This window comes from Chiloscyllium plagiosum, unplaced genomic scaffold, assembly GCF_037043375.1.
Source record: "Chiloscyllium plagiosum isolate Xiang-an unplaced genomic scaffold, Cpla_swu_hap1 HiC_scaffold_36, whole genome shotgun sequence".
In the NCBI taxonomy this organism is placed as follows: Eukaryota; Metazoa; Chordata; class Chondrichthyes; order Orectolobiformes; family Hemiscylliidae; genus Chiloscyllium; species Chiloscyllium plagiosum.
This window is the reverse complement of record NW_028270174.1, coordinates 32,002,446-32,025,986: the sequence shown is the minus strand read 5'-3', so window position 1 is coordinate 32,025,986 and position 23,541 is coordinate 32,002,446. Positions and strand designations below refer to the sequence as shown.

Below are 23,541 nucleotides of genomic sequence, written 5' to 3'. Positions count from 1 at the left end.
ATAGTTCAGCTTTTTAGGGTAGTGAATAACTAGATTTGAGTTAGGTGCTCTCCCAATTACACATTTAGATGGCTACAGTGCCTTTGGCTTCGGGAAAGGAATTTGTCAACATTCGCAGACACAAACCACAAGTTTAAAAACATTGAAGTGACTCCAACTAGAATCTGAACTTCTATAGTTACATTAAAATACATGGTTGGTTGGGATTTTGTGTAGCTAATGTGCAGAACATTTGATAGCTTGCAAATTGGGAGGTAGTGGTGTATTGTTAATGTCACTGGACTCGTAATCCAGAACACCAAGTTAATGTTCCAGGAAGATAGCAGATTGTGCAATTTGAATTCAGTAAAAATCTGGAATTAATGGCAATCATATAATCATTGTTTTAAAAGTCCACATAGTCCACTAATGTCATTGAGATCTGCAGCACACAAAAAAGGCCTTTGATCCATTGTGGCCGTGCTGTTCACATAAAACCACCTATGTATTCTAAACCCATTTTCCAGCAGTTGTCCACAGTCTTGTATGTCTCGGCACCCCAAATGCATATCCCAATACTTCTAAAATGTTACGAAGGTTTCTCCCTCAACCACCCCTACAGGAAATGAGTTCTAGACACTCACCAACCTCTTGGTGAAAACATTTTTCCTTCATATCTTCTCCCCTAAACTTTCTACCCTTTCCCTTAAATCTATTCCCCCCGGTCATTGATCCCTCCATCAAAGAAAAAGTTTCTTCCTGTGTATTTGTGCTCCTCATAGTTCTTTATATCTCAATCATGTTCCCTCTTAATCCCTTCTGCTCTAAATAAAATAACCTCAATCCATCCAAACTCTCTCTTGATTACTGAAACTGTCCAGTCTACGCAACATCATGATAAATCTTCTCTGTGCACTCTCCACTGCTACCATGTCCCTCCTAAAGGAAGAAGACCTATAGTCCTTTGTTGGAGTGATCTATGTATGACTTCAGAACCACAGCAATGTGATTGATTCTTAACTGCCCTAAGAAATGCCCCGAGCAAGTCATTTAGATTAAAGGGCAATTACAGATGGGCAATAAGTGCTGGCCCTGCCAGTGACTCCCATATGCCATGCATAAACAAAAATAAAAATTATGAATGCAAACACAGTAGATTAATATTTCCAGCTCATTAGAGGTGTGTTAGGAGAGAGGAGGACTGGAATTTTTTTCGAGAAAGATGTTGGGTAGGGAATGCAGCCTCTTCCTTCTGCTATTGAATATTCGTAGTGTGAGAACATAAGCTGTGTGGCCAGACATCAAGTGATCAGGTGGGTCACTGAATGCCCCATGAAAGGGTCACCTCTGTCTCTCATTGGTGTTTTTCCCATGTCGGAAGAGCCTGCCAGTGCATCGGAGCAACCATGTAGGTAGGTGGACTCCCAGCACTTCCTGAGTGGATGTATCATGGGTCCAAGAAGGGGGCCCTTGTCAGCAACCCAGTGCTGGGACTTGTATATCAGCAATAAAATATCAACCCATTGGTACAATTGTGCAAATTGTATCTGACCCAGCTTAATAGCTTAAATTCACCTGTTATTCCTAAAGAGTTTCAATGTAAAGATGAACAGTCACTAAATCATTTGTTTTATAATATTGGATAGGATGAAGCTGAAGCTCAAAATATTTATTAAAATATTCTCCTGACAGTCGCATGTCTTTTAAATTTTTCCTATAAATTTCCATGTTCCATTTTCTATTCTTTTAAGAAAAACTCTTTTAGAATAGAATAGAGATAGAGTTAGATCTTTTTCCAAGAGGCCTTAAAATTAGAATGACAATTGCATCAATAACCGACAAGGGGGCACAGCGGGTGCAATTAAAATCTAAAATTTTTCCACATGAGTATAGTGGGGTTTTAATAATGCTGCTGCATCCCATCTGTGTGCTGGTATTGATTCCAAAGTGACTAAAACACAATTACAATCGAGAAGGAAGTGCAATCCTTCCATACATAGTATTAGCATAAAGTGCATTAATAGAACATAGAACGTAGAACATAGAAGAATACAGCGCAGTACAGGCCCTTCGGCCCTCGATGTTGCGCCGATCCAAGCCCACCTAACCTACACTAGCCCACTATCCTCCATATGCCTATCCAATGCCCGCTTAAATGCCTATAATGAGGGAGAGTCCACCACTGCTACTGGCAGGGCATTCCATGAACTCACGACTCGCTGAGTAAAGAACCTACCCCTAACATCTGTCCTATACCTACCCCCCCTTAATTTAAAGCTATGCCCCCTTGTAATAGCTGACTCCATACGTGGAAAAAGATTCTCACTGTCGACCCTATCTAAACCCCTAATCATCTTGTACACCTCTATCAAGTCACCCCTAAACCTTATTTTCTCCAATGAAAACAACCCCAAGTGCCTCAGCCTTTCCTCATACGATCTTTCTACCATACCAGGCAACATCCTGGTAAACCTCCTCTGCACCCGTTCCAGTGCCTCCACATCCTTCCTATAGTATGGCGACCAAAACTGCACACAATACTCCAGATGCGGCCGCACCAGAGTCTTATACAACTGCAACATGACCTCAGTACTCCGGAACTCAATTCCTCTACCAATAAAAGCCAGTAGGCCATATGCCGCCTTCACCGCACTATTTACCTGGGTGGCAACTTTCAAAGATCTGTGTACATGGACACCAAGATCCCTCTGCTCATCCACACTACCAAGTATCCGACCACTAGCCCAGTACCCAATCTTTTTGTTACTCTTACCAAAGTGAATCACCTCACACTTAGCTATATTGAACTCCATTTGCCACCTTTCTGCCCAGTTCTGCAGCTTATCTATATCCCGCTGTAACCTGCCACATCCTTCCTCGCTGTCTACAACTCCTCCGACTTTCGTATCATCCACAAACTTGCTCACCCAACCTTCTAACCCCTCCTCTAGGTCATTTATAAAAATGACAAACAGCAATGGTCCCAAAACAGATCCTTGCGGAACACCGCTAGTGACGGCACTCCAAGATGAACCTTTGCCATCAACTACTACCCTCTGTCTTCTTCCAGCCAGCCAACCCCTAATCCAAATCTCCAACTCACCCTCAATGCCATACCTCCGTATTTTTTGCAGTAGTCTACCATGGGGAACCTTATCAAACGCCTTACTAAAATCCATATACACCACATCTACCGCTTTCCCCTCGTCCACCTCCTTAGTCACCTTCTCAAAGAATTCAATAAGGTTTGTGAGGCACGACCTGCCCTTCACAAAACCATGCTGACTATCCTTGATCACATTATTCCTATCCAGATGTTCATAAATCCTATCCCTTACAATTCTCTCTAAGATTTTGCCCACAACAGAAGTGAGACTCACCGGCCTATAGTTACTAGGGTTATCCCTACTCCCCTTCTTGAACAAGGAAACCACATTTGCTAGCTTCCAATCTTCTGGCACTACTCCTGTAGACAACGAGGACATAAAAATCAAGGCCAATGGCTCTACAATCTCCTCCCTTGCTTCCCAGAGAATCCTAGGATAAATGCCATCAGGCCCAGGGGACTTATCTATTTTCACCCTTTCCAGAATTTCCAACACCTCTTCTCTACATACCTCAAAGCCATCCATTTTACTTAATTGTGACTCAGTATTCACATTTACAACAATGTCCTGTTCCTGATTGAATACTGACGAAAAGTATTCATTCAGTGTCTCCCCAATCTCTTCAGCCTCCACACGCAACTTCCCACTACTATCCTTGACTGGACCTATTCCTACCCTAGTCATTCTTTTATTCCTGACATACCTATAGAAAGCCTTAGGGTTTTCCCTAATCCTACCAACTAAGGACCTTTCATGTCCCCTCCTTGCTGCTCTTAGCTCTCTCTTCAGGTCCTTCCTGGCTACCTTATAACTCTCAAACGCCCCAATTGATCCTTCACGCCTCATCTTTACATAGGCCGCCCTCTTCCATTTAACAAGGGATTCCAATTCCTTATTAAACCACAGCTCCCTCACACGACCTTTTCCTCCCTGCCTGACAGGTACATACTTATCAAGGACACTCAATAGTTGCTCCTTGAACAAGCTCCACATATCAATTACGCCCTTGCCTTGAAGCTTACTTTTCCAAGCCACACATCCTAAGTCATGCCTCACCGCATCATAATTTCCCTGCCCCCAGCTATAACTCTTGCCCTGTAGTGCACACTTATCCCTCTCCATCACTAGAGTAAAAGTTCATTAAATGAACATTAACAAAAAATGACAATTATGGACAAAGTCATTGAGGGGGACTGCTAGACACATGATAAACTGCGAGACACATGATAAAATAATAGTGATTCTTTAATGGATAAAGGTAATACTGTTAATACTCAGGGTTTCACTGATTTAGCTGCTTTTTACTGAGTTACTGATTTTAAAGCTTTTGTTTTTACTTTCGGTACAATCATCTGTCATTTCTTTTTATGCTGCCTGGTGCACAGCTGTTAGCTTACTGAGACAAGCCTGTTTGCTTGTGGCATGCAGGGAACAAGAGATCCAGTGTTTTTGACTGGTGCTACTTTCCCACCGGGCTATCCCATTTATGAGGAAACACGGGTGAAGTTAACAGTCTACGATGTCAAGGAGAAATCCCAAGAAACCGTGAGTATTTAATTCCTTCAATGAATCACATCTTCTCGATACACAAAAATATAAAACCAGAGAATTTCACCTTTTTCTAAGGTGTGCAAGCAGACTAATTAATATACATTTACTTAGCTGACAGTTTGTCTCACTACTTTGAGTTAAACAGAATATAAAATGTCTGGCACAGCACATCACATGAGAAACAGTTCTGTCGCTTTGTATTTAATGTTGTGCAGCTGCCTTGTCGAGCAGTAGTAATTAAATCTCTCAAACATATGGAAAGCACTGACGTACTCCAAACGACATTGCGTCAGTCTGAAAATTACCAAATTTCACTGCTGATTTGTCTGTACTTCCTTCTTCATCTTAAATGGGAATTACTTAATTTCACTTTAAAAAGACTGCATTATTTTCTATCCAGCCTTTGACATTGTTGCTTGTGCTGTCATTTTACTAATTTCTTGGTGGAAAATCTTGTAATGTATTTGTGACATTTCAATTCCAAGAATACTGGAAAAAAAAACTTTCCTCTGATTTTCATTATATTGAAGGGAAAGATTTAGTTTGTAAATTTATGGGTATAACTTTATTTAAGAAAAGTGAAATCAGAGAATTATAGACTTGTTAGTCTAGCATCTGTTCTGCGCATGTTATTGCAATTTATAATTAGGAACAGACCAACTCAGCATTTGGAGAAATTTGTGATAATTAAAGAGAGAACCAACATGGATTTGCAAAGGGTAGGTCATGTCGAACAAACCCCAGTGCTTTTTTGGAGAACTAATTAAGTTTAGTTGACAGGGGAATACATTTGAAGATGGTTTATATGGACATTTAGCAGCTCCATAGGAGTCTATTAGCTAAACCTAAATCTCATGGAAAATGATGACAAAATATCGACATGGTGAGTCAGGAAAGCAAATGAATAGGAATGACTGGTATGCATTCCAACTGGACAGAAGTGATAAGTGACATACCAGTCACTCCGATTTCCTCCCACAAGACAAAGATCTGCAGCTTAGGTGAATTAGCTATGCTAAATTGCCTATAGTTTAGATTTTAAGTCAGGGGTAAATATAAAGTAGGGGAATGGCTCTGAGTGGGTTACTCTTTGAAGGATCAGCGTGGACTTGTTGGGCCGAAGGGCCTGTTTCCACACTGTAGGGATTCAAATTCTAATTCTAATTCTAATAACACAATGGAGAGTTGAATATTGAGGTTTGCAATCACACACAGATTGGTGCCATGGTAAGTAATGAGCTCATCACATTGAACTCAGAACGATAGATCCAATTATGTTTCAAATGGTGAAAAGTTCGGATGTCAATATGCACATCACTAAAATAATCCAGCACCAAGGAAATCAAAAAGCTTAATGAAAAATGAACCTTTTTGATCTAGCCTGCTAGTTATAAAAAGGATAATGTTTGGTGCAGCTACAGGAAATCCTAGTTAGATGATATCTGGAGTACTGCTTACAGATCTCGATGCCACAATTTAGAAAGAATAAATTGAGGGTGAAAAACATGGACTGTAAATTCATAAATTTCACAAATATCCCAAGATTCAATTATGAAGAGAAGTTTCAAAAATTTAACACAGCAGCAGGTGGAATTGAAATTCAATTAATTCAGTCATGGTGCCATGAAACTATCATCAATTGTTATAAAAACCCTTCCAGTTCACCAAGTCTTTTAAGTCCTTTGCTTACTTGGTCTGATCTACATATGTGATGACGAAGCCACAACAATGTGGTTGAATTTTAACGGCCCTCTAAAATGGTCAGTAAGCAATTCTGTTCAAGCACAATTAAGGATGGTCAACAAATGCTGGCCTTAACCAGAGCTAGCAACAACCACATTCCATAGATATAATCTGCTATCTTGTTGGCTGTAGATATGGCGAGCATGCTGATATTTTATGTTTTAGCATCACAATTGTGTAGTGAAACACTTTTCTAAGTATAAGTAAAGGCCCATTTTCTAAACTCATCAAGATCTGCTTTTAGTAGTTTTGCATTTTCTATGTCCGAACACTCATTAGTAGATTTATTTCAAATAAATATCAAAACTTACATCTAGGTAATTCCTGAAGGTGATACAAAACAAAGTTCTTAATATTGCACTTGTTGAACATCACTAGTAACTGGTTTCCAAACAGGACAACATCTATTCACAGCCACTTTCTGCCTATGACCCATCAGTCAATGTTTAATCTACTGCAGATAATTGTCATTCTTCCACAAGATTCTAACAGTGTACCCTGTTGTGAGATATTTTATTAAAGGTTTTCTGAAAGTCCAGCTCATGTCATGAATCCATTTGACAACTCTGCTGTGCCTTGCAAACCCTCCCTATCTCTCCCACAGAATCTTTGTTGAGTCAAAAACTTTCCCATAAACATCACAGATGGCCACTATCCACTGTCCAATTAATTGATTCACTCACTTAAAAGCAGTTTTAGTTTGGTCGTAATTGTGTCCAATTCTTGTAATTACCTTCTCTGGAATTGTCCACTTTTAACTGACAAAATCTTGATTTCACGTTCATGTGATTTAGGGAACTTTCCAAAAGACTGGGAAATAGTCAATGTAACTCTTCTATTCAAAAGGAGGGAAGACAGTAAGCAGGAAACTGCAAGGTATCTTCCTTCTGACTAATATTGTTCATCAACTTATTAGAGTAGGGCTTTTGGAGAACTTCGACATAATCAGCCAGACTCAACATTTTAAAATTTATTCATGGAATGTGATTGTTGCTGCCTAAGCTAATATCCATTGCTAATTCTAATTGTCCAATGGGCAGTTAAAAGTCAACCAAGTTGCTGTACTTCTGGTGTCACATGTAGGCCAAACCAGATAATAGCTCTCTCAGTTACTCTGACTCTATTTCTTTCTATTCTTTTCTTTCCCAAACAGTGTTGTTTCATCCTCTGATTTGTAAAGTACCTCTGGATGGCTTTCTGACATGCAGAGAACAAAATAATTGTGGTTTTTCCTCCTGCTCTTCTATTGATTAAAATAAATATCTTTGTCTAAACCGCTTCTGTAAATTTCCTACTTGAAAAATCTATATAATTAAATTTCCAAAAATTACCCCTGTAAATTTAATTTGCCTGTGCTCCAAAAATTGAACCTGTTCTTGAATTTTGCTTCAAAACCTCACGGGCAACAGATGACATAATACCTAAAGGCCTATTGGAAAATTTAGTTAACTGGACAGCTAATCTTTTTGCTCCAGTATATTGCAAACTTTCTGATAATACCTTAAAACATCACGTGCAAATAATTATAATGCCATTGAAGATCAGGTGACTTTTAGCAGGGTCAGCTCCAGGTGCTTCTGAAACTGAAGTAGATACCTAGTTAAAGAAGGACATGCATAGCAATCTGGGAAATCCGCACATTTTTTTTTCAGCAAGAAAAAACTATGGCATTTGTTGTTTTGTTTCACCATGGGCAAAAGATTTTTTTTAAACATAAAGGACAGAATTTTATAGATTCCAGAATAAAGCAGGCTCTGTCAAATGTGGCAGAATTATGTGAGAAGTCCAGCAAAGCCTATTTTGATGTTGGGTGCAACTTGCTGCACCTTTTAACTAAGTTCCGGGTGTCAAGGTGAGATTCTAACTCGTAAGTGGCAAGTTGACAATTTAATGGGGAATTATTGCTGGTTAATGATATTAAAAAATGCATATTTCACCTTATTATTATGCATGTTCTTATACGACCCTCAAGTGTATGAAATGCCAAGGATTCTTGATACGAAAGTCAGTGTGGGTACCTTGTGACTAGTTTGCAGCTTGCTCCAAAACAATCTCCATGTTGGATACCAGGTGGTCACATGCGCCCAACATCCATGGACATTGACATTTGACATATCTAAGAACCCTCATGGACCATCCACATCTACTTACACTGCACTTCAATATTGACTTTGCAAGTAACGTCAACTATCGTGCTTCAGTAAGAACACTTTGCACTCGGGTATACATCTACCTTACGGACTGGATCAGGCTGCACCTGCAGGCTGTTTTCTTGTTCTCAACTGCTCCTTATTCTGAATGTGCCTGGGTGCACACAGCATCCCTGCTTGCCTTGCTTTGCCTTTTTTGCACCTTGCCCCTTAGACGAGATACCAATTTTTTTAAAAGACAATATTGTGGCAAAGGACTACTTTCAAATTAGTTACTAAACCCCTTCATTCTCACAGAAAGCTTACAAGGTACTAGTTCAAAATTCGAACGCTTAAATTCAAAAATAAACTTTACATTACGATGCTTCAAAATGGAGGTCCAGTAAGACTAGTGCATTCATTTCCAAATATTACTGTTTTCAATTTATTTTTTTCTCTGGATTCGGGGGATTCATTTTGGTAATGCCATTGAATGTCAAGATACAGTGGTTCGATTCTTTTTGTTGGAGATAATCATTTCCTTGAACTGTGTAGTGCAAACGCTATTTGTTACTTACCAGCCTAAGCCTGGATATTGTCCAGGGCTTGCAAATTGAAATGGACTACTTCATTTTCTGGGGAGTTTCAAATGGTACTGAACATTCTGAAATCACCAAGAAGCATCCCCATTTCTGATGTTATGATGCAGAGAAGATCTTTGGAAAAAAAATCAAAGATGGTTAGGGCCAGTACACTACCCTGAGAAACTCTTGCAATGATGTCCTGACATGAAGATGACAGACTTCCAACAACTACAACCATCTTTCTTTGTGCAAGAAAAAGGTTTTTTCAGATCTCTGTTGACTAGTGTTTTACCATACTCAGCCATTGTAGCCTTGTTGTCAAGGATGCTCGTTCTTACCCTCACTACTGAATTTCATCTGTTTCATCAATGCTTGGACCAAGGGTGTAATGAGATCAGGAGCTGTGTGACCTTGAAGCCAAACTGAACCACGTGAACACCTCCAGGTCTGTTCTTTATTGGTTTCTTTCAGTACAATCAACTTATTTTCAACTCTTCATAGTTCCTGTTGTCATCTATTCGATATTTACTTCTTCCGCAACTTATAATCAGAGCGCCGACTGATGAGATGTTATAGTGCTGGGTTGGATTTGACCTGCTTTGTGTGGATAGGACATAACAAGGCAATTTTCATCTGTATCAGGTAGATGCCAATGTTGCAACTGTGCTGGAAGGCTTGACTTGGGTGCAGCTAGTTCTGGAGCAGAAGTCTACAATACTGTTGTCAGAATGTTGTCAGGCTCCGTAACCTTTCCAGAGTTCATTGTGTTCAGTATTTTCTTAAAATCGTTTGGAGTGAATCAAATTAGCTGAAGACGGCACCTATGATGCTGGGGCCTTAGGAAAAGTCTGTGATGGACCATCTACTTGACACTTCTGACTGAAGACAGATGCAAATACTGCGGATTTATATCTTATGCAGATATGTTGGATTTCCTAATAATTGATGATGGGTGTATTTGTGGAGTCTGTTCTTTCACTGAGCTATTTAATTATACACCAGCATTCATAACTGAATGTGGCAGAACTTACTGAGCTTAGAGCTGATCTGTTGGTTGTGGGATCACTTAGCCATGTGTTAGCATTCCATTTCTGTTGTTTGACATGCAAGTGATCCTGTGCTGTAGTGTCATCAAGTTGGCATCTTATCTTAGGTGTGCTAGGTATACTCCTGGCTTGCTCTCCTCGACACTTCACTGAATTAGGATGGGTCCCATGGCTCGATGGTAATGATGGAATAAGGGATATGCTGGACCATGAGGTTACAGATTATCATTGAATCTGTTTGAGCTGCTGATGGTGCTCTGGTCCTTACGGATGTCGGCTTTAAACTGCTGGATCTGTTTGAAATATGCCCCATTTAGTATGGATGATAGTGCCACACAGTGTGGTGGAGAGTATGTTCATTGTGAGGACAGGATTCCATCTCCTCAATAGCTATGTGATGATCAATTCTACTGATATTGTTATGGATGGATGCATCTGGTATGGAGGAGGTTAAGTATTCTTTTCCTCCTTATTGTTTCCTTCACCACCTATGGCAGACTCAGTCTGGCAGCTTTGTCCTTTAGGATTGGGCCAGCTAAGACAGTAATGTTGCTACTGAGTCAGTCTTTGTGATTAATGTTGATCCTCAAACAGAGTAGGAGCAGCTCAATTTGATAATCGTTCTGCTTATCCCATAAGGAGAGGCTGCAAAAGTTGGTCTGACCATTACTATGATTTGGAGATGCCAGTGTTGGACCGGCGTATACAGAGTTAAAAATCACACAACACCAGGTTATAGTCCAACAGGTTTAATTGGAAGCACACTAGCTTTCGGAGCATCGCTCCTTCATCAGCTGATAGTGGAGGGCTCAATCCTAACACACAGAATTTATAGCAAACATTTACAGTGTGATGTAACTGAAATTATACATTGATAAATTGATTATCTGTTGAGTCTTTCATCTGTTTGAATACCATGATAGTTTCACTTCTTTCATGTGTAAATCACAAAACTTTTTTTTTTAAAAGTTGCATTCTCAGGTTAGCTGTTAACAATGGATGATAGCTAGGCAATATATTGTCTAGCTAATCTGAGAATGCAACTTTTAAAAAAAGATTTTGTGATTTACACATGAAAGAAGTGAAACTATCATGGTATTCAAACAGATGAAAGACTCAACAGACAATCAATTTATCAATGTATAATTTCAGTTACATCACACTATAAATTTTTGCTATAAATTCTGTTAGGATTGAGCCCTCCACTATCACCTGATGAAGAAGCGACACTCCGAAAGCTAGTGTGCTTCCAATTAAACCTGTTGGACTATAGCCTGAAGTTGTGTGATTTTTAACTTTGACCATTACCAGGCTTTTAGAAAAGAGCTTGTTAAGCATACCTAAAATATGAACTAACAATGATTTTATAAAATACCAGAACACTTATAACAGGTAAAATGTAGCATGACAAGCATTTGAACTATCTCATTATTAGAGTTAACATTTTCACAATGAGGAGGAAAAGACTAACTTTTGGGTTGCATTTCGTGAAAGATCTGGTTGGCTGTATTTTGTTCTGATGCAATCAAGCAGAGGAGGGAGGTGTACTGCAGGTGTAGAATTTGCATTGGCAATATTGTGAAGTAGGTAATATGATAAAATGCATCAATGCATTCTAAGATCTGTAAGAGTGCCACTGAAACGGTGGCATTATTGTTGGTTATTATTAATGCCACATGCATGGAGGAGAATGCTGGACCAATTCCCACGCTGTATGTTCTAAGGTATTTCTACAATCCAAGTATGTTGGCACAGGACTGCTTCAAAGTCAATTAGACACTAAGATATAAAACAACAGAATGACCTAAATATCAAGTAGGCTCTGTGCAGTTCTATCACTACTGGCCAATTGCTAAGTGTAGCAGCTTCACATGATACTAAATGCAAATGCACAATACTGCATATTAATGTAAGAGGCACCATTGATAAAACTGGCTGTTCACATATTCCAATTCTGCTGCAAAAAAAGTATATCATCTAAAGTTAACTCTGATTCATACTAAATTGCAGAAAATTAAATATTATTGGTGGCATAAAAAATTAATAAAATCTAATACTGTACAAAATTCTCTTCTGCATTAAAAATGTTAGTCAAGTCCCAGAGCTACTCTTAGCAAGGATGCTGCACTTGCCCATGGGCAAAACTAAAATTAAATAATTTATTTGGCTGTAATTTTGAATAGCCTGCTGTCAGTATGGGTGAAGTTCTCAGCTGAGTGACCATGCAAGTTATTGCATAGGCCAGGGAATAGTTAAGGAGTCAATTTAATGAAGTCCAGTAAACCTCCAGAAAAAGATGAGATCTCAATGTACAAGAAAACAGACCAATTGAAAGATGACTGCTCACAAGGATGCAATAATTATTTCAGTCTCCAAGCAGAAAGGTGACTCTGTCGATTAATGGAAAACTTTATTGCTTCTGATAGGGAAGTATTCACAAAAATGCTTTACAATCATATGCCTCAAAATGTTATTGACTCAAGAATTCTTGAGGCACAGTGATTTTCAGAGGAAAATGTAACTCTAGTAGTTTTTAATCGCTCCCTTTGAATGCTGTTGGAGGGAAACATACAGAAAAAAAATTATTCTGGGGTCATATATAACATTTAGAAAATATTGATATCTGCTGTGTGTGATTCAGATTCATTGAAATATTAAACTATGCTAGTTGATTTTTATTTCAGTGAAATTCAAGAGGAAAACTGCTGTTCTGTAATACAGGTGGTATCCAACAGGAAATCCATGACTGGTAATTCCACATGGACCCTGCATGATTCATTTTTAATTGTTTGATTTTCTTTTCTTGCTGAGATCTTTCTCAATTTTTTGATCGTGTTCGTGCAACAAGCATCTTTGGGCTTATTTTCACAACAACATTAAAATAGCTAAAGTAAAGGAACATGTAGTATTTCCCACAGGGCCTCTTGTGCAGCGGTATTGTCCCTACCTCTCAGCCTGGAGACCCGGGTTCAAGTCTGTTCTAGAGATGTGGAAGAACATCTCTGAGCAGGTTGTTTAGAGAGTACATAAGGTGGTCAAAGTTTCAATGGGGGACAATTTTGAGAATAGTGACTATAATTCTGTAGGTTTTTGGTTACTTACAGATAAGGACAGTAGTGGACTTCAGATGAAGGTAAAAGTGAGGTCTGCAGATGCTGGAGATCAGAGCTGAAAATGTGTTGCTGGAAAAGCGCAGCAGGTCAGGCAGCATCCAGGGAACAGGAGAATCGACGTTTCGGGCATAAGCCCTTCTTCAGGAAAGGCCTGAAGAAGGGCTTATGCTCGAAATGTCGATTCTCCTGTTCCCTGGGTGCTGCCTGACCTTCAGATGAAGGTATTAAATTGGAGGAAGGCCAACAATAAATTAATTAGGCAAGAATTGGAGAATGTGAATTGGAAGCGGCTGTTTGAGAGTAAATCCACATTTGATATATGGGAGTCTGTAATCAACTGCTATTTAAGAGTGCAACCCAGGCTGAAAATGAAGGACAGGAATGGCAGGACTTGGGAACTTTGGATGATGGAAAATTATCAGCTTAGTACAAAAAAGGAAGCATACCTAAAAAACAACTTTGAAAAATATAGAGAAAATAAGGACGAGGTCAAACGGGGAATTAAGAGGGCTATAAAATGTCCTTGGCCATCAAGGATAAGAAAATCCCAAGGTACTTTATACATAGGTTATGAGCAACAGGGTAGCTGGGGAAAGAGAAGGCCTACTCAAGGATAAAGGATGGAGGTTATATAAGGAGCTAGAGGAAATGGATGTGATCCTTAATGAGTACTTTATATCAGTATTTGCCAAAGAGAGACTTGAGAGTTGTTGAGGTTAGAGAAAGGCAGTTGAATACTCTCGGGCAGGTCAGCATAATGGAAGAAGAAATGTTGAGTTTCTTGAAATTTGTTAAGGTGGACAAGTCCCTAGGGCCAGGCAGGATGTATCCCTGGATACTGTGGGAGGCAAGGGTGGAAATAACTGGGGCCTGAACAGATATCTTTGTATCTTCTTTGGCCTCAGGCAAGATTCCAGAAGACTGGAGAATGGCCCATGTAGTTCCTTTGTTTAAAAAGGGAAACAGAGATAATTCAGGCAATTACAGGCAGGTGAGCCTGACATCAGTGGTTGGGAAGGTGTTGGAGAAGATAATGAGAGACAGGATTCATTTTGGAAGCAAATGGAATTGTTAGTGATAGGCAGCATGAATTCGTGCAGGGAAGGTCATGTCTCACCAATTTGATTGAGTTTACTGACGTAGTGACGAATGATTGATGAGGAAAGGGCAGTGGATGTTGACTACATGAACTTTAGTAAGGCATTTGATAAGGTTCCTCATGGCAGGCTGGTACAGAAGGTAGAGTCTCATGGGATCCAGAGTGAGCTGTCTAGATGGGTTGGTCATAGAAAACAGAGAGGAACAGTAGAGAGGTGCTTTTTGGAATGCAGATTAATAACTAGTGGTACCCCACAGTGATCATTGCTGGAACCTTTGTTGTTTGTAATATGCACAAATGATATGGAGGAAAATGTAGGTGATCTGATTAGTAAGCTTGCAGATGACACCAAAGTTGGTGGAGTTTCAGACAGTGAGGAGGAATGTCAAAGGATACAACAGGACATATGTTGAAGACTTCAGCAGAGAAATGGCAGATGGAGTTTAATCTGGATAAATGTGAGATGATGCATTTTGGAAGATCACATTCAAGTGAAAATTGTATAATAAGTGGCAAAACCCTTAGCAACAGTGACATAAAGAGATCTGGGCCACTAATCCCTGAAAATGGCAACAGAGGTGAATGAGGTGGTCAAGAAGCTAAACAGCATGCTTGCCTTCATCAGCTGAGGCACTGAATATAAAAATTGGCAAGTTATGTTACAGCAGTTCAAAACTTTAGTTAGGCCACATTTGGAATGTTGTGTGCAGTTCTGATTGCCTCACTACCAAAAGGACATGGATGTTTTGGAGAGCGTGCAAAGAAGGTTTACCAGGATATTGCCTGCTTTTGGACGGTTATAGTGATGAGGGAAGGTTGGATAAACTCAGATTGTTTTCACTGGAAAGATAAAGGCTGAGGGGTGACATGATAGAGGTCAACAAAATTATGAGAGGCATAGATAGAATGGATAGTCATAGGATTTTTCCCAAGGTAGAAAGGCCAACTACAAGAGGGCACAGGTTCAAGGTGAGAGGGAGGAAGTTTAGCAGAGAGGTACAGGGAAGATTTTTCACACAGAACACTGGGTACCTGGAACTCTCTGCCAGTGGACGGAGAGGAAGCAGCCATGTTAGCAATGTTTAAGGTGTATCTTGATAGATATATGAGTAAGAGGCAAACAGAGGGATAGAAACTGCACAAGGGCAATATGGAGCAGGTCTAAATAAGGATTAGGAATTGGCGCAGGCTTGATGGGCTGAAGACCCTGTTCCTATGCTGTATTGAATTGTATTGTGTTTTAATGATCCAATTTGCTTTGCCTTATTATAACCAAGATGTTATCTGCATCTTCTCTGGCAACTTAAATGACAGCACTGATCCTGTGATATTTGGAAATAAAAGCCATCTATGAACATACGTAAGATCATTTCCCAACAAAACGATTCTGAGCTGAAGTTCCTTGAATTATTGATTCGTAATGAAAATGGATTTTCCTGGAATCGTAAGCTCTCCACAAACTTCCGTATGCTGCTGATGCAGCACACCTTTGGTCTGCCATCTCTGTTTAACCTTGTTTTATGTTTTATAAATAAACATTTTCTATAAATAGTTAATTAAGTTCAGTGTTTTTAAAAATCTAACCTAATTATTTTAAAATCTTAATTTAATGAAGCATTAGTTATCGGTTCCCAGTTCAAATACATACTGAGCAAATTGTGAAGGCAGGGGAGGTCTTCCTTATGCCTCAGCATGGAATTGCCGCTTTCACCAAATTCTCACCATTTCACTCTTTTTTAATGCATTCAATTCACACTGTGTGGTTACATGCTGTATCTGACAACATCAATCAATGGCAATGTTGATTTATTACTCGTGCTGCAATGTCTAAATGCTACTTTCTAATCGATGTCTAGTCAACCTCAAGCAATTGAACATGAAGTTAAATAGTTTGAAGGAGTTTCCCCACCAAACCATTTAAAAGGATTATGAAATTCTTATAGGACAGTTGCTGTATTTACGTCTTCTAATAGCTGGAACAATGCAAGCATTTTCAGAACTTTTCCTTGCATATTATGACAAATCCCAAAGTGATCAGTAAATGTAGATTCCCAGTGGCCAATTTAAAGGATTTTCATGATGGGATTTCAAGTTTTTACTATAGCAGACTTCTGCTGTAATGAATATACTAAAACAACATGATCTTTTACAGCCAGATAAATTCTAATTCCCAAACTGCTACTACAGTGAGAGTTACCTTGGAGACTCCATCACCCCCTCCCCCACCCCCAATCCCACCTCTGGCTAAAGCTAGTCAGATCTGTTTTACTTTTTGAGCCCTTTTGTTCTCTTTACCCCCTACTACACTCAGCTCTCATGTCATGATGCACCCTTTAATTTCTGTCCCCCTGGGTACATCACCACCTCAAATTTCATACCTGGGAACTTCATTCTTCGACTTTCCAACTCTCACTGGTGTCTCAAGTTTGACTTCTCTCTATGTCTGTCTTTACATTCTTTGCAGGACCTAATTGAAGCACACATCACTGCTTCCTTCTGAACAATTCATCCAAGTCTTGCCCAGATCATCCTACCAGCATGTGCAACCGGGAAGCTAATCTTCACTTTTCCTCCAGTCCCTTTCTATCATCCTATTATGGAGTCATCATTTGAGTTTGCTGTCGATGCCCCTCTCCACCTCTGCCTCTATGATGTCTTCACTCATGACCAAAGCTATCCATGATCTTATTGTAGATGATCACATTGACATCACAGCACCTAAATAAGGGGTGATGGCACCTTCCCTCAAAGAAGTTTTCTGCCTGGTCCTTCCTTCAACAAGCAAAATTCTGGAAATCTGAAATAAAAGCTAAAAATGATAGAAATACTCAGCAGACCTAGTAGCACCTGTTGAGAGAAAAATGTAGTGTTGACATTTCAGATCAAGTGTGACCCTTCATCAGAGTGGACTAATTCTGCTGAGGCATGCTGAATATTTCCAGCATTTTCTGTTTTTTCACCTTTCCCTGTTTTCTTGTCCAGACCAATATGGTAGTGGTATGGCTCTTAACGACCAAATCACAATTTGTATATCCCCTACTTTTTTTCCACCTTCTCTTCCTTTGAATGTCTCACCTTGTTTCATCCCTCTTGGCTCTCATTTGAAATCTTTATTCTTTACAGTCCACGACATTACCATGCCAGTTTTCTAACTACTGCATTGTCACTTCCTTCCTCCCTAAGTCTGTAAACTGACTGACCTTTCATCCTTGATGAGCTCAACTTTCATATTCTCCCTCATCTGAGTCCATTCCCCCCCCCCCTTTAATCTCTGCTTGTTTGCAAACTTTCAACCTACATTCACCTCTTGTCCTTGCCATGCCCTCATGCTAATCATAGATAAAACTATTTTAATCACTTCTTTATATAGCTCTTAACCTCCATCCACATCCTCCTCACAACTCTACTTCTTCAATATTATCCCCGGGTAACAATTCTCTCCTAATTAATTTACCAACTCCCCTTTTACCATCCCTATCATCTAACCTTAGACCACTGCAGCTACCCATCTGCTCAGTTCCATCATCTCCACGTTGATACCTTTGACCCCAATAAAAGCCATTACATACTGTCATCCTGATCACTCCAGCAGAATGCCTTTCATCTACACCCTGTTAAGTTCAACAGATGCATACTTGTGTGTATGTGTGTTGGAGAACTGGCTTTCCTTGCTAGATCTAACTGTGTCATCCTGGAATGCAAAGATAACTCTGACTGCCATCAAAGTGTTTCTCAAGAAAAGCCCTTGGTCCCTTGTGTTTTGCAAATTCCTGCTCCATCTCCTACCTCAACTTGCTCTCCAAACTCCTTGAAACTGCCAGTGAATCCTTCTAATCAGCTTTTTTGCCTTGTTAAATACCAAATTGACTCTTATCAAAGTAACAAAAAGTGCTTCTTCAGTGTGACTGTCCAAGATCTTCCTAAAGCACTGTACCAAACTGCTTCTGGATATCTCCATGCACTTTGACTCTGAGTGCAGGATCAGTGAATGGTTTTCTGGTATATGCAACACTTTGATCTGTACATCCATCAGAATTCTGCTGAATCCAGTCTAGTGTGAGACCATGTCCTCTGGGAGCTGGCATCCGTACTGTTCTTTCCTATGTGCATTTCCCCCTTTTTCCACACTTCTAAAATGTCAGCATCTGAGCTTGTGACGAAAAGTGATTTTTACCCTCCGTGCTTTCTTCCTCCTCCTCCTCTCCTGTCTGTGAAAGATCCAGTTGTTGAGAATTTGTTGTGCTATCTGGAAAGTGAGGAATGATTTCAGGTGAATATTGTACTAGCTGTTGGAAAACCAAATAGTTCATTAATGTTGACATTCCATTGAGCTCCATTCATTCTATTGATGTGACATAGTCGGACTCTAGACAGGGGGTTCTACACTAGCCTTTGTAGGGAACAATACTTTGTACAGCTCCTGGGAGTCCTGATAACTATGCCTGACTGATAGAGTCATTGTACTACTTGTTATCATGCAATAAACCAACTTGTTAATTAATACCAATGTTTCATGTGTGCCGTCCATATGGTTGTGTATCCTGTGCCACCGACCATTAGATGGACTTTAGACACAGGAAGTTGGTGGCAGTGAACTACTTGGAACAACTCTTGCTCTGAAACACATACAGAGGTGGCAGACATCATGAGGTTCCAGTACTGTCAACTGTGGTAATATTACACTGGAGGTTAGTCAATTCCTTTTCTGTGACATATTATCAAAGTTCATTGCAAAATCTCTCATTTTATAGGAAACAACTTGCCAAGTTGTTCTTCTTTAGTGAACGATTGGCATGTTCAGTGTTCTAGCCCACAATTGTTTGAGTTGGATCTTACAATTTTAGCCACTTGCATATACATGATTTTCATTGGATCGCCTTTGACGACCTGCGGTTTCAGTTTCTAACATCCAAGGTTCTAGAATCCCTTATCAACTCCCTCTATCTTTCTCTTCTCCAGTGAAGATGTTTCTTATAGCTAACTTGTTTAGCCATGCATTTGGTCAACTATCCAAATAGAATGTTATGGAACTCGGTTGAAATTTTGTTTGTGATGAATCTGAAAATATTTTGCAATGCTAAAGATACTAAATAACTAAGTTTTTAAGATGTCGTACTATAATTAGCTTTAGTATTTATGATTTAGAAAGTGACATTGTGAAGGGATCCTGTGCCTGATCACCATCCAGTGCCTGATCACCATCCAGTGCTAAATACTTCAAAATGTCTGTGAATGAGAGTTATTCATGGATAAGATTAGACTCCCCTGAAATTCCTCCTCTCTGTATTCACAATGAATCAGAACCAAATATCTGGAGGCACTCAGAACTACCAGTGCTCTCAGGAGAGGAGTTAGAGAGCAAATGAGTCTTGCCACTTTTCAATAGGTGCTGTAGAGAGAGTTTGTGTTCTTGCATTCAACAGTGGAATGGATAAACTGCAATTTTTATGGAGGATTTTGGAAATTTAGAGAGACTCTGAAAGTTTTTGCTCAAAGCTTGCAATGAGGAAAGTAGTGAGACCATCAGCATTTTTGATGCAGCAAAATCTGACATCAAATTCTGAAGTTTGCATCTGTCAGTAAACACAGAAATGCAGAAGTTGATGTTAGAGATGTGCTACTGTTCTATAGGCTGTGCTATTTTTAACTTTCGCTGAAAGACTTGTTGAACTGAATAATGGCATGAATGTGCTATCCTTTACCACCAGGTTCATCACTAAAAGTAGCTGCGAGCTTCTAGGTAAGGTATCTTTCAAAATAAACTAGATGGGTACACTTAATCAGAGGTCGTTAAATGTTCAGCACTGATGTTTATCCTTGGAATTGTGTGTTCTCTTCAAAATGATGAGAAAACAGAGTTATGAATGGATTATTTGAAATGGAGAAATGCAATGTAATTGGTGAGGATACTTTAATGTGACTGGTTGAAACAATTCCTTGTTCATGGTTGCCAGATATGCCCTGGAGAGATCACAATTAGAAAGATACTAGATTAATCGAAATTGCCACTCACAGGCCTGTGTGGCACGGTGGTACAGTGGTTAGCACTGCTGCCTCACAGCGCCTGAGACCCGGGTTCAATTCCCGCCTCAGGCGACTGACTGTGTGGAGTTTGCACGTTCTCCCCGTGTCTGCGTGGGTTTCCTCCCGGGTGCTCCGGTTTCCTCCCACAGTCCAAAGATGTGCAGGTCAGGTGAATTGGCCATGCTAAAATTGCCCGTAGTGTTAGGTAAGGGGTAAATGTCGGGGTATGGGTGAGTTGCGCTTCAGCGGGGCGGTGTGGACTTGTTGGGCCGAAGGGCTTGTTTCCACACTGTAATGTAATGTAATCTAATCTAATCTGTTGGCAGATGAGATTTTAGTGCATGGCAAGTCCTATTATTTTGCAGCTGAGAACAAAATATGGGCCAGCAGATATTGGGAGGGGACCCATTATTTTGAAGTTTGTTTGTTATGATTAAGCCAATTGGAGCCATCTTGATCCCAAGGAGAAACAATGCTACCAGACTCTAATAAATGAAGCCATTCCACATACTTTAAGGTGGTCAGTTTCTTTATATAGCAATTTTGCTACTACTTTTTCCTTTGTTGCCAAAACTGGCTATAACATTTTCTCCAAATTGACATTGAAAGAGTGAACATAAATATGAACTTTTCATTGTTCTAATTTTAAAATAACTTGGCAAGATTCAAAGGTGATTACTCCGGATAAAGGTTTATTTACTATTTTAAAGCCGATGTAGCTATCAGGGGACTAGTTTCAATTAATCCAAATTTTAGAAAAAGGGATTCAAACTGGCATCAATTTAAGAGGTGTTGGGGACACAGCAGTCACACAATAGAATAACAGACAATGAACCAAGAGGCGCGTGTCAATGAAAGAACAGTTAATCTGAATTGCTACATTCTTCAGACATGGGAGTGAGAACAGTTACCAAGAAATTGAGTGCCAGTTTATTCTTTCATAAAATTGCATACACACTGAAAGTGTTCCAACACTAAGGCCAGAACTTATTAATTGACAATGAAATCACTCAATTAATATAAGATGCATCTTAACAAGAGGAAATAAATTTATTAAATCTGATTTTATTAATGCATCAGGTATAATAGGAAGTAAAGGCTTCTGAGACTGCAAAAAAACTTATAATTTAATATTATAGTGTTAGTGAGTGAATTTTGTGGATAAATTACTGAGAACCAGAGAAAAAATAATTAACATAGAACTGTAAAACCGCAAAATGAAAAAATCTAAGTTATGTCAGAAATTTACTTCAGTAAGAGGAATGGCTACTAACCAAATTTGATTTTGTTTATCATTACAGTTCATGTACTTATTGAAAGATTCTTTCTATATTTAACATTCCATAAATTCATGTGGCTTTTCAATGAACTTTTTTTGTAGCTGCCAAAAACAAACCACTTTGAGGTGTTTATTGAGAAGCAGTTGACGTTTCATCAGTGATACTTACTGACTTACGTTTTGACTGTGGATGCAGATAGTAAGCATTGATATGAAGCATGGAGACATGTAATTATTTTGATTTGAGTTAAGCAAATGCTTATGGCTAAAGATTGAGATTAGAAGCTGGCATGAAGTAGATGACTTTTTCTGAAGGTATGAGCAAAATCTCTTAAAATGTAACAATTGAAAACTGTCATCAACATTTTTTTTAAAAAGAATTATGAAGCTATGTTGTTATGTTTTGATAGATTTAATACATATTATGAAAAGCATTTCTGTATTTGCTCTGTATACAAACAATTGAGTATGGCTAAGGCTTTGGACCAGTAACTCCTGTTTTTTAAGCTATCAATCTAGATCTGTAAAGGCCTCCTTTTGGCAGAAACCAATGCTGAATCTGTTGTGTCTGTAGACACCATAGTCAGTGTTTACTAAGAACAAATGAGATTGAATTTACAGGCTTAAAACTTGGCGAGGTTGATCCTGGTTCCAGATTCTATCTGGCTTTCGAGAACAGAATCCTTGTAGTTCCTGTAGTTTATGTAAGAAGTTAATGGCAACCTAGTTTATACAGTAGTGATCTTCCTTCAACCTGATCCTTATCCACATTGGTCTCTCTGGTATCTTGGAAGGTATGTGGGAGACTCAGAAACTGAGTATAACCTCCTATACATACTTGTTCAAAAGACTCCTACCAGTGTGTAGAGTTGTGAACCAGTAATGAAGAAAGGCCAGAATGATATTGTCTTTCTCCAAGAGGACCTATTCAGCATCACCATGAAGGTGAACTGATAATCTGTACAAAATTGTGTGATTCAGTGAAGTCCTTGAAGAAGTCATTAGTGAACAGCAGGACAGTATTTGAGATGACCATCTCAAGAATGCCATGTGTGGTGAAAATCTCTTTAAGTGTAGTGATAATTGGTGAAATGGGGACCATATTGTTCCTTGACCTCCAGACAGCAATATTTAATCAACCATAATGAGGAAATCTTTACCTTTAAAGACTAATAGATACATCCAGAGATAAGAGGGGAAGATCAATGTCTATGACTATGACAATACCGAGGATTTCTTGGATTCTTGTCTATGGATAATTGTTAGCAATTGTCAATGTCAAGTTTACTCATGACATATAATAGATTAGGAAACTGTACAGTAATGTAGTATGATTCTATGTTAATGAAGCTGACAATAAGCAAAACCCCCCATTAATAGGTCTCAGCAGCCGCTGGAAAGAATAGGAGCCCACAGTAGGGCAGAAAGAGGTGAGATATGTGGTGGGCTGCCCAACATTCGGCTCTTCATCCCTATGAGAAGATCTTGGCCCTGACTACTCAGAGTGACCAACTGATCATGTCAGAGCCCCTAGACTGATATCTGAGAAAAGGGAGGGATTGAGTGAAATGAAAGTCAGTGCATAATTATTCATGCTGATGTTGGTGAGGAAAGTGTTCTGAGTGAGTGAGCAAGCAGGGCAGATACCATGCAAGGTCAGGATAGAATGGGTATGGGTGGGTGAGAACAAGTGAGGGAAGGCAGTGCATGTAATAGTGAGAGTGGTACAGCATTAGCCTTAGTGGGAAGTGGGTGCATTAGCAAAGATAGAATGAATGCGAGGAAGCAGAGAGAAGATTGCCCTGGTCCATTGGACAAAGTTGTTGGCCATCTTTCTTCATTTCCAAGCATTCCCCCAGTTTGCTGAGACTGCAATGACTCAGGTGG

General features: G+C 39.4%; 1 protein-coding gene across 11 annotated transcripts in view; it reads left to right on the top strand.

Moving 5' to 3' along the window:
• The window catches only part of inpp4b (inositol polyphosphate-4-phosphatase type II B), a 969,352-nt gene that overhangs the window by 566,323 nt on the left and 379,488 nt on the right, over positions 1–23,541 (top strand). For 9 of the 11 annotated variants that reach the window (XR_006309059.2, XM_043674147.2, XM_087980071.1 and 6 more), the window contains one exon: positions 4,515–4,631. The exons of 1 other annotated variant lie outside the window; for it this stretch is intronic. Coding sequence is in view for 9 of the 10 variants with exons in the window: in XM_043674147.2 (XP_043530082.1) it covers positions 4,515–4,631 (117 nt within the window). In the remaining variant the exon portion in view is untranslated. Of the gene's footprint in view, positions 1–4,471; positions 4,632–23,541 lie in introns of all 11 variants that reach the window. One more of the 11 variants, XM_087980073.1, reaches the window with a different exon arrangement.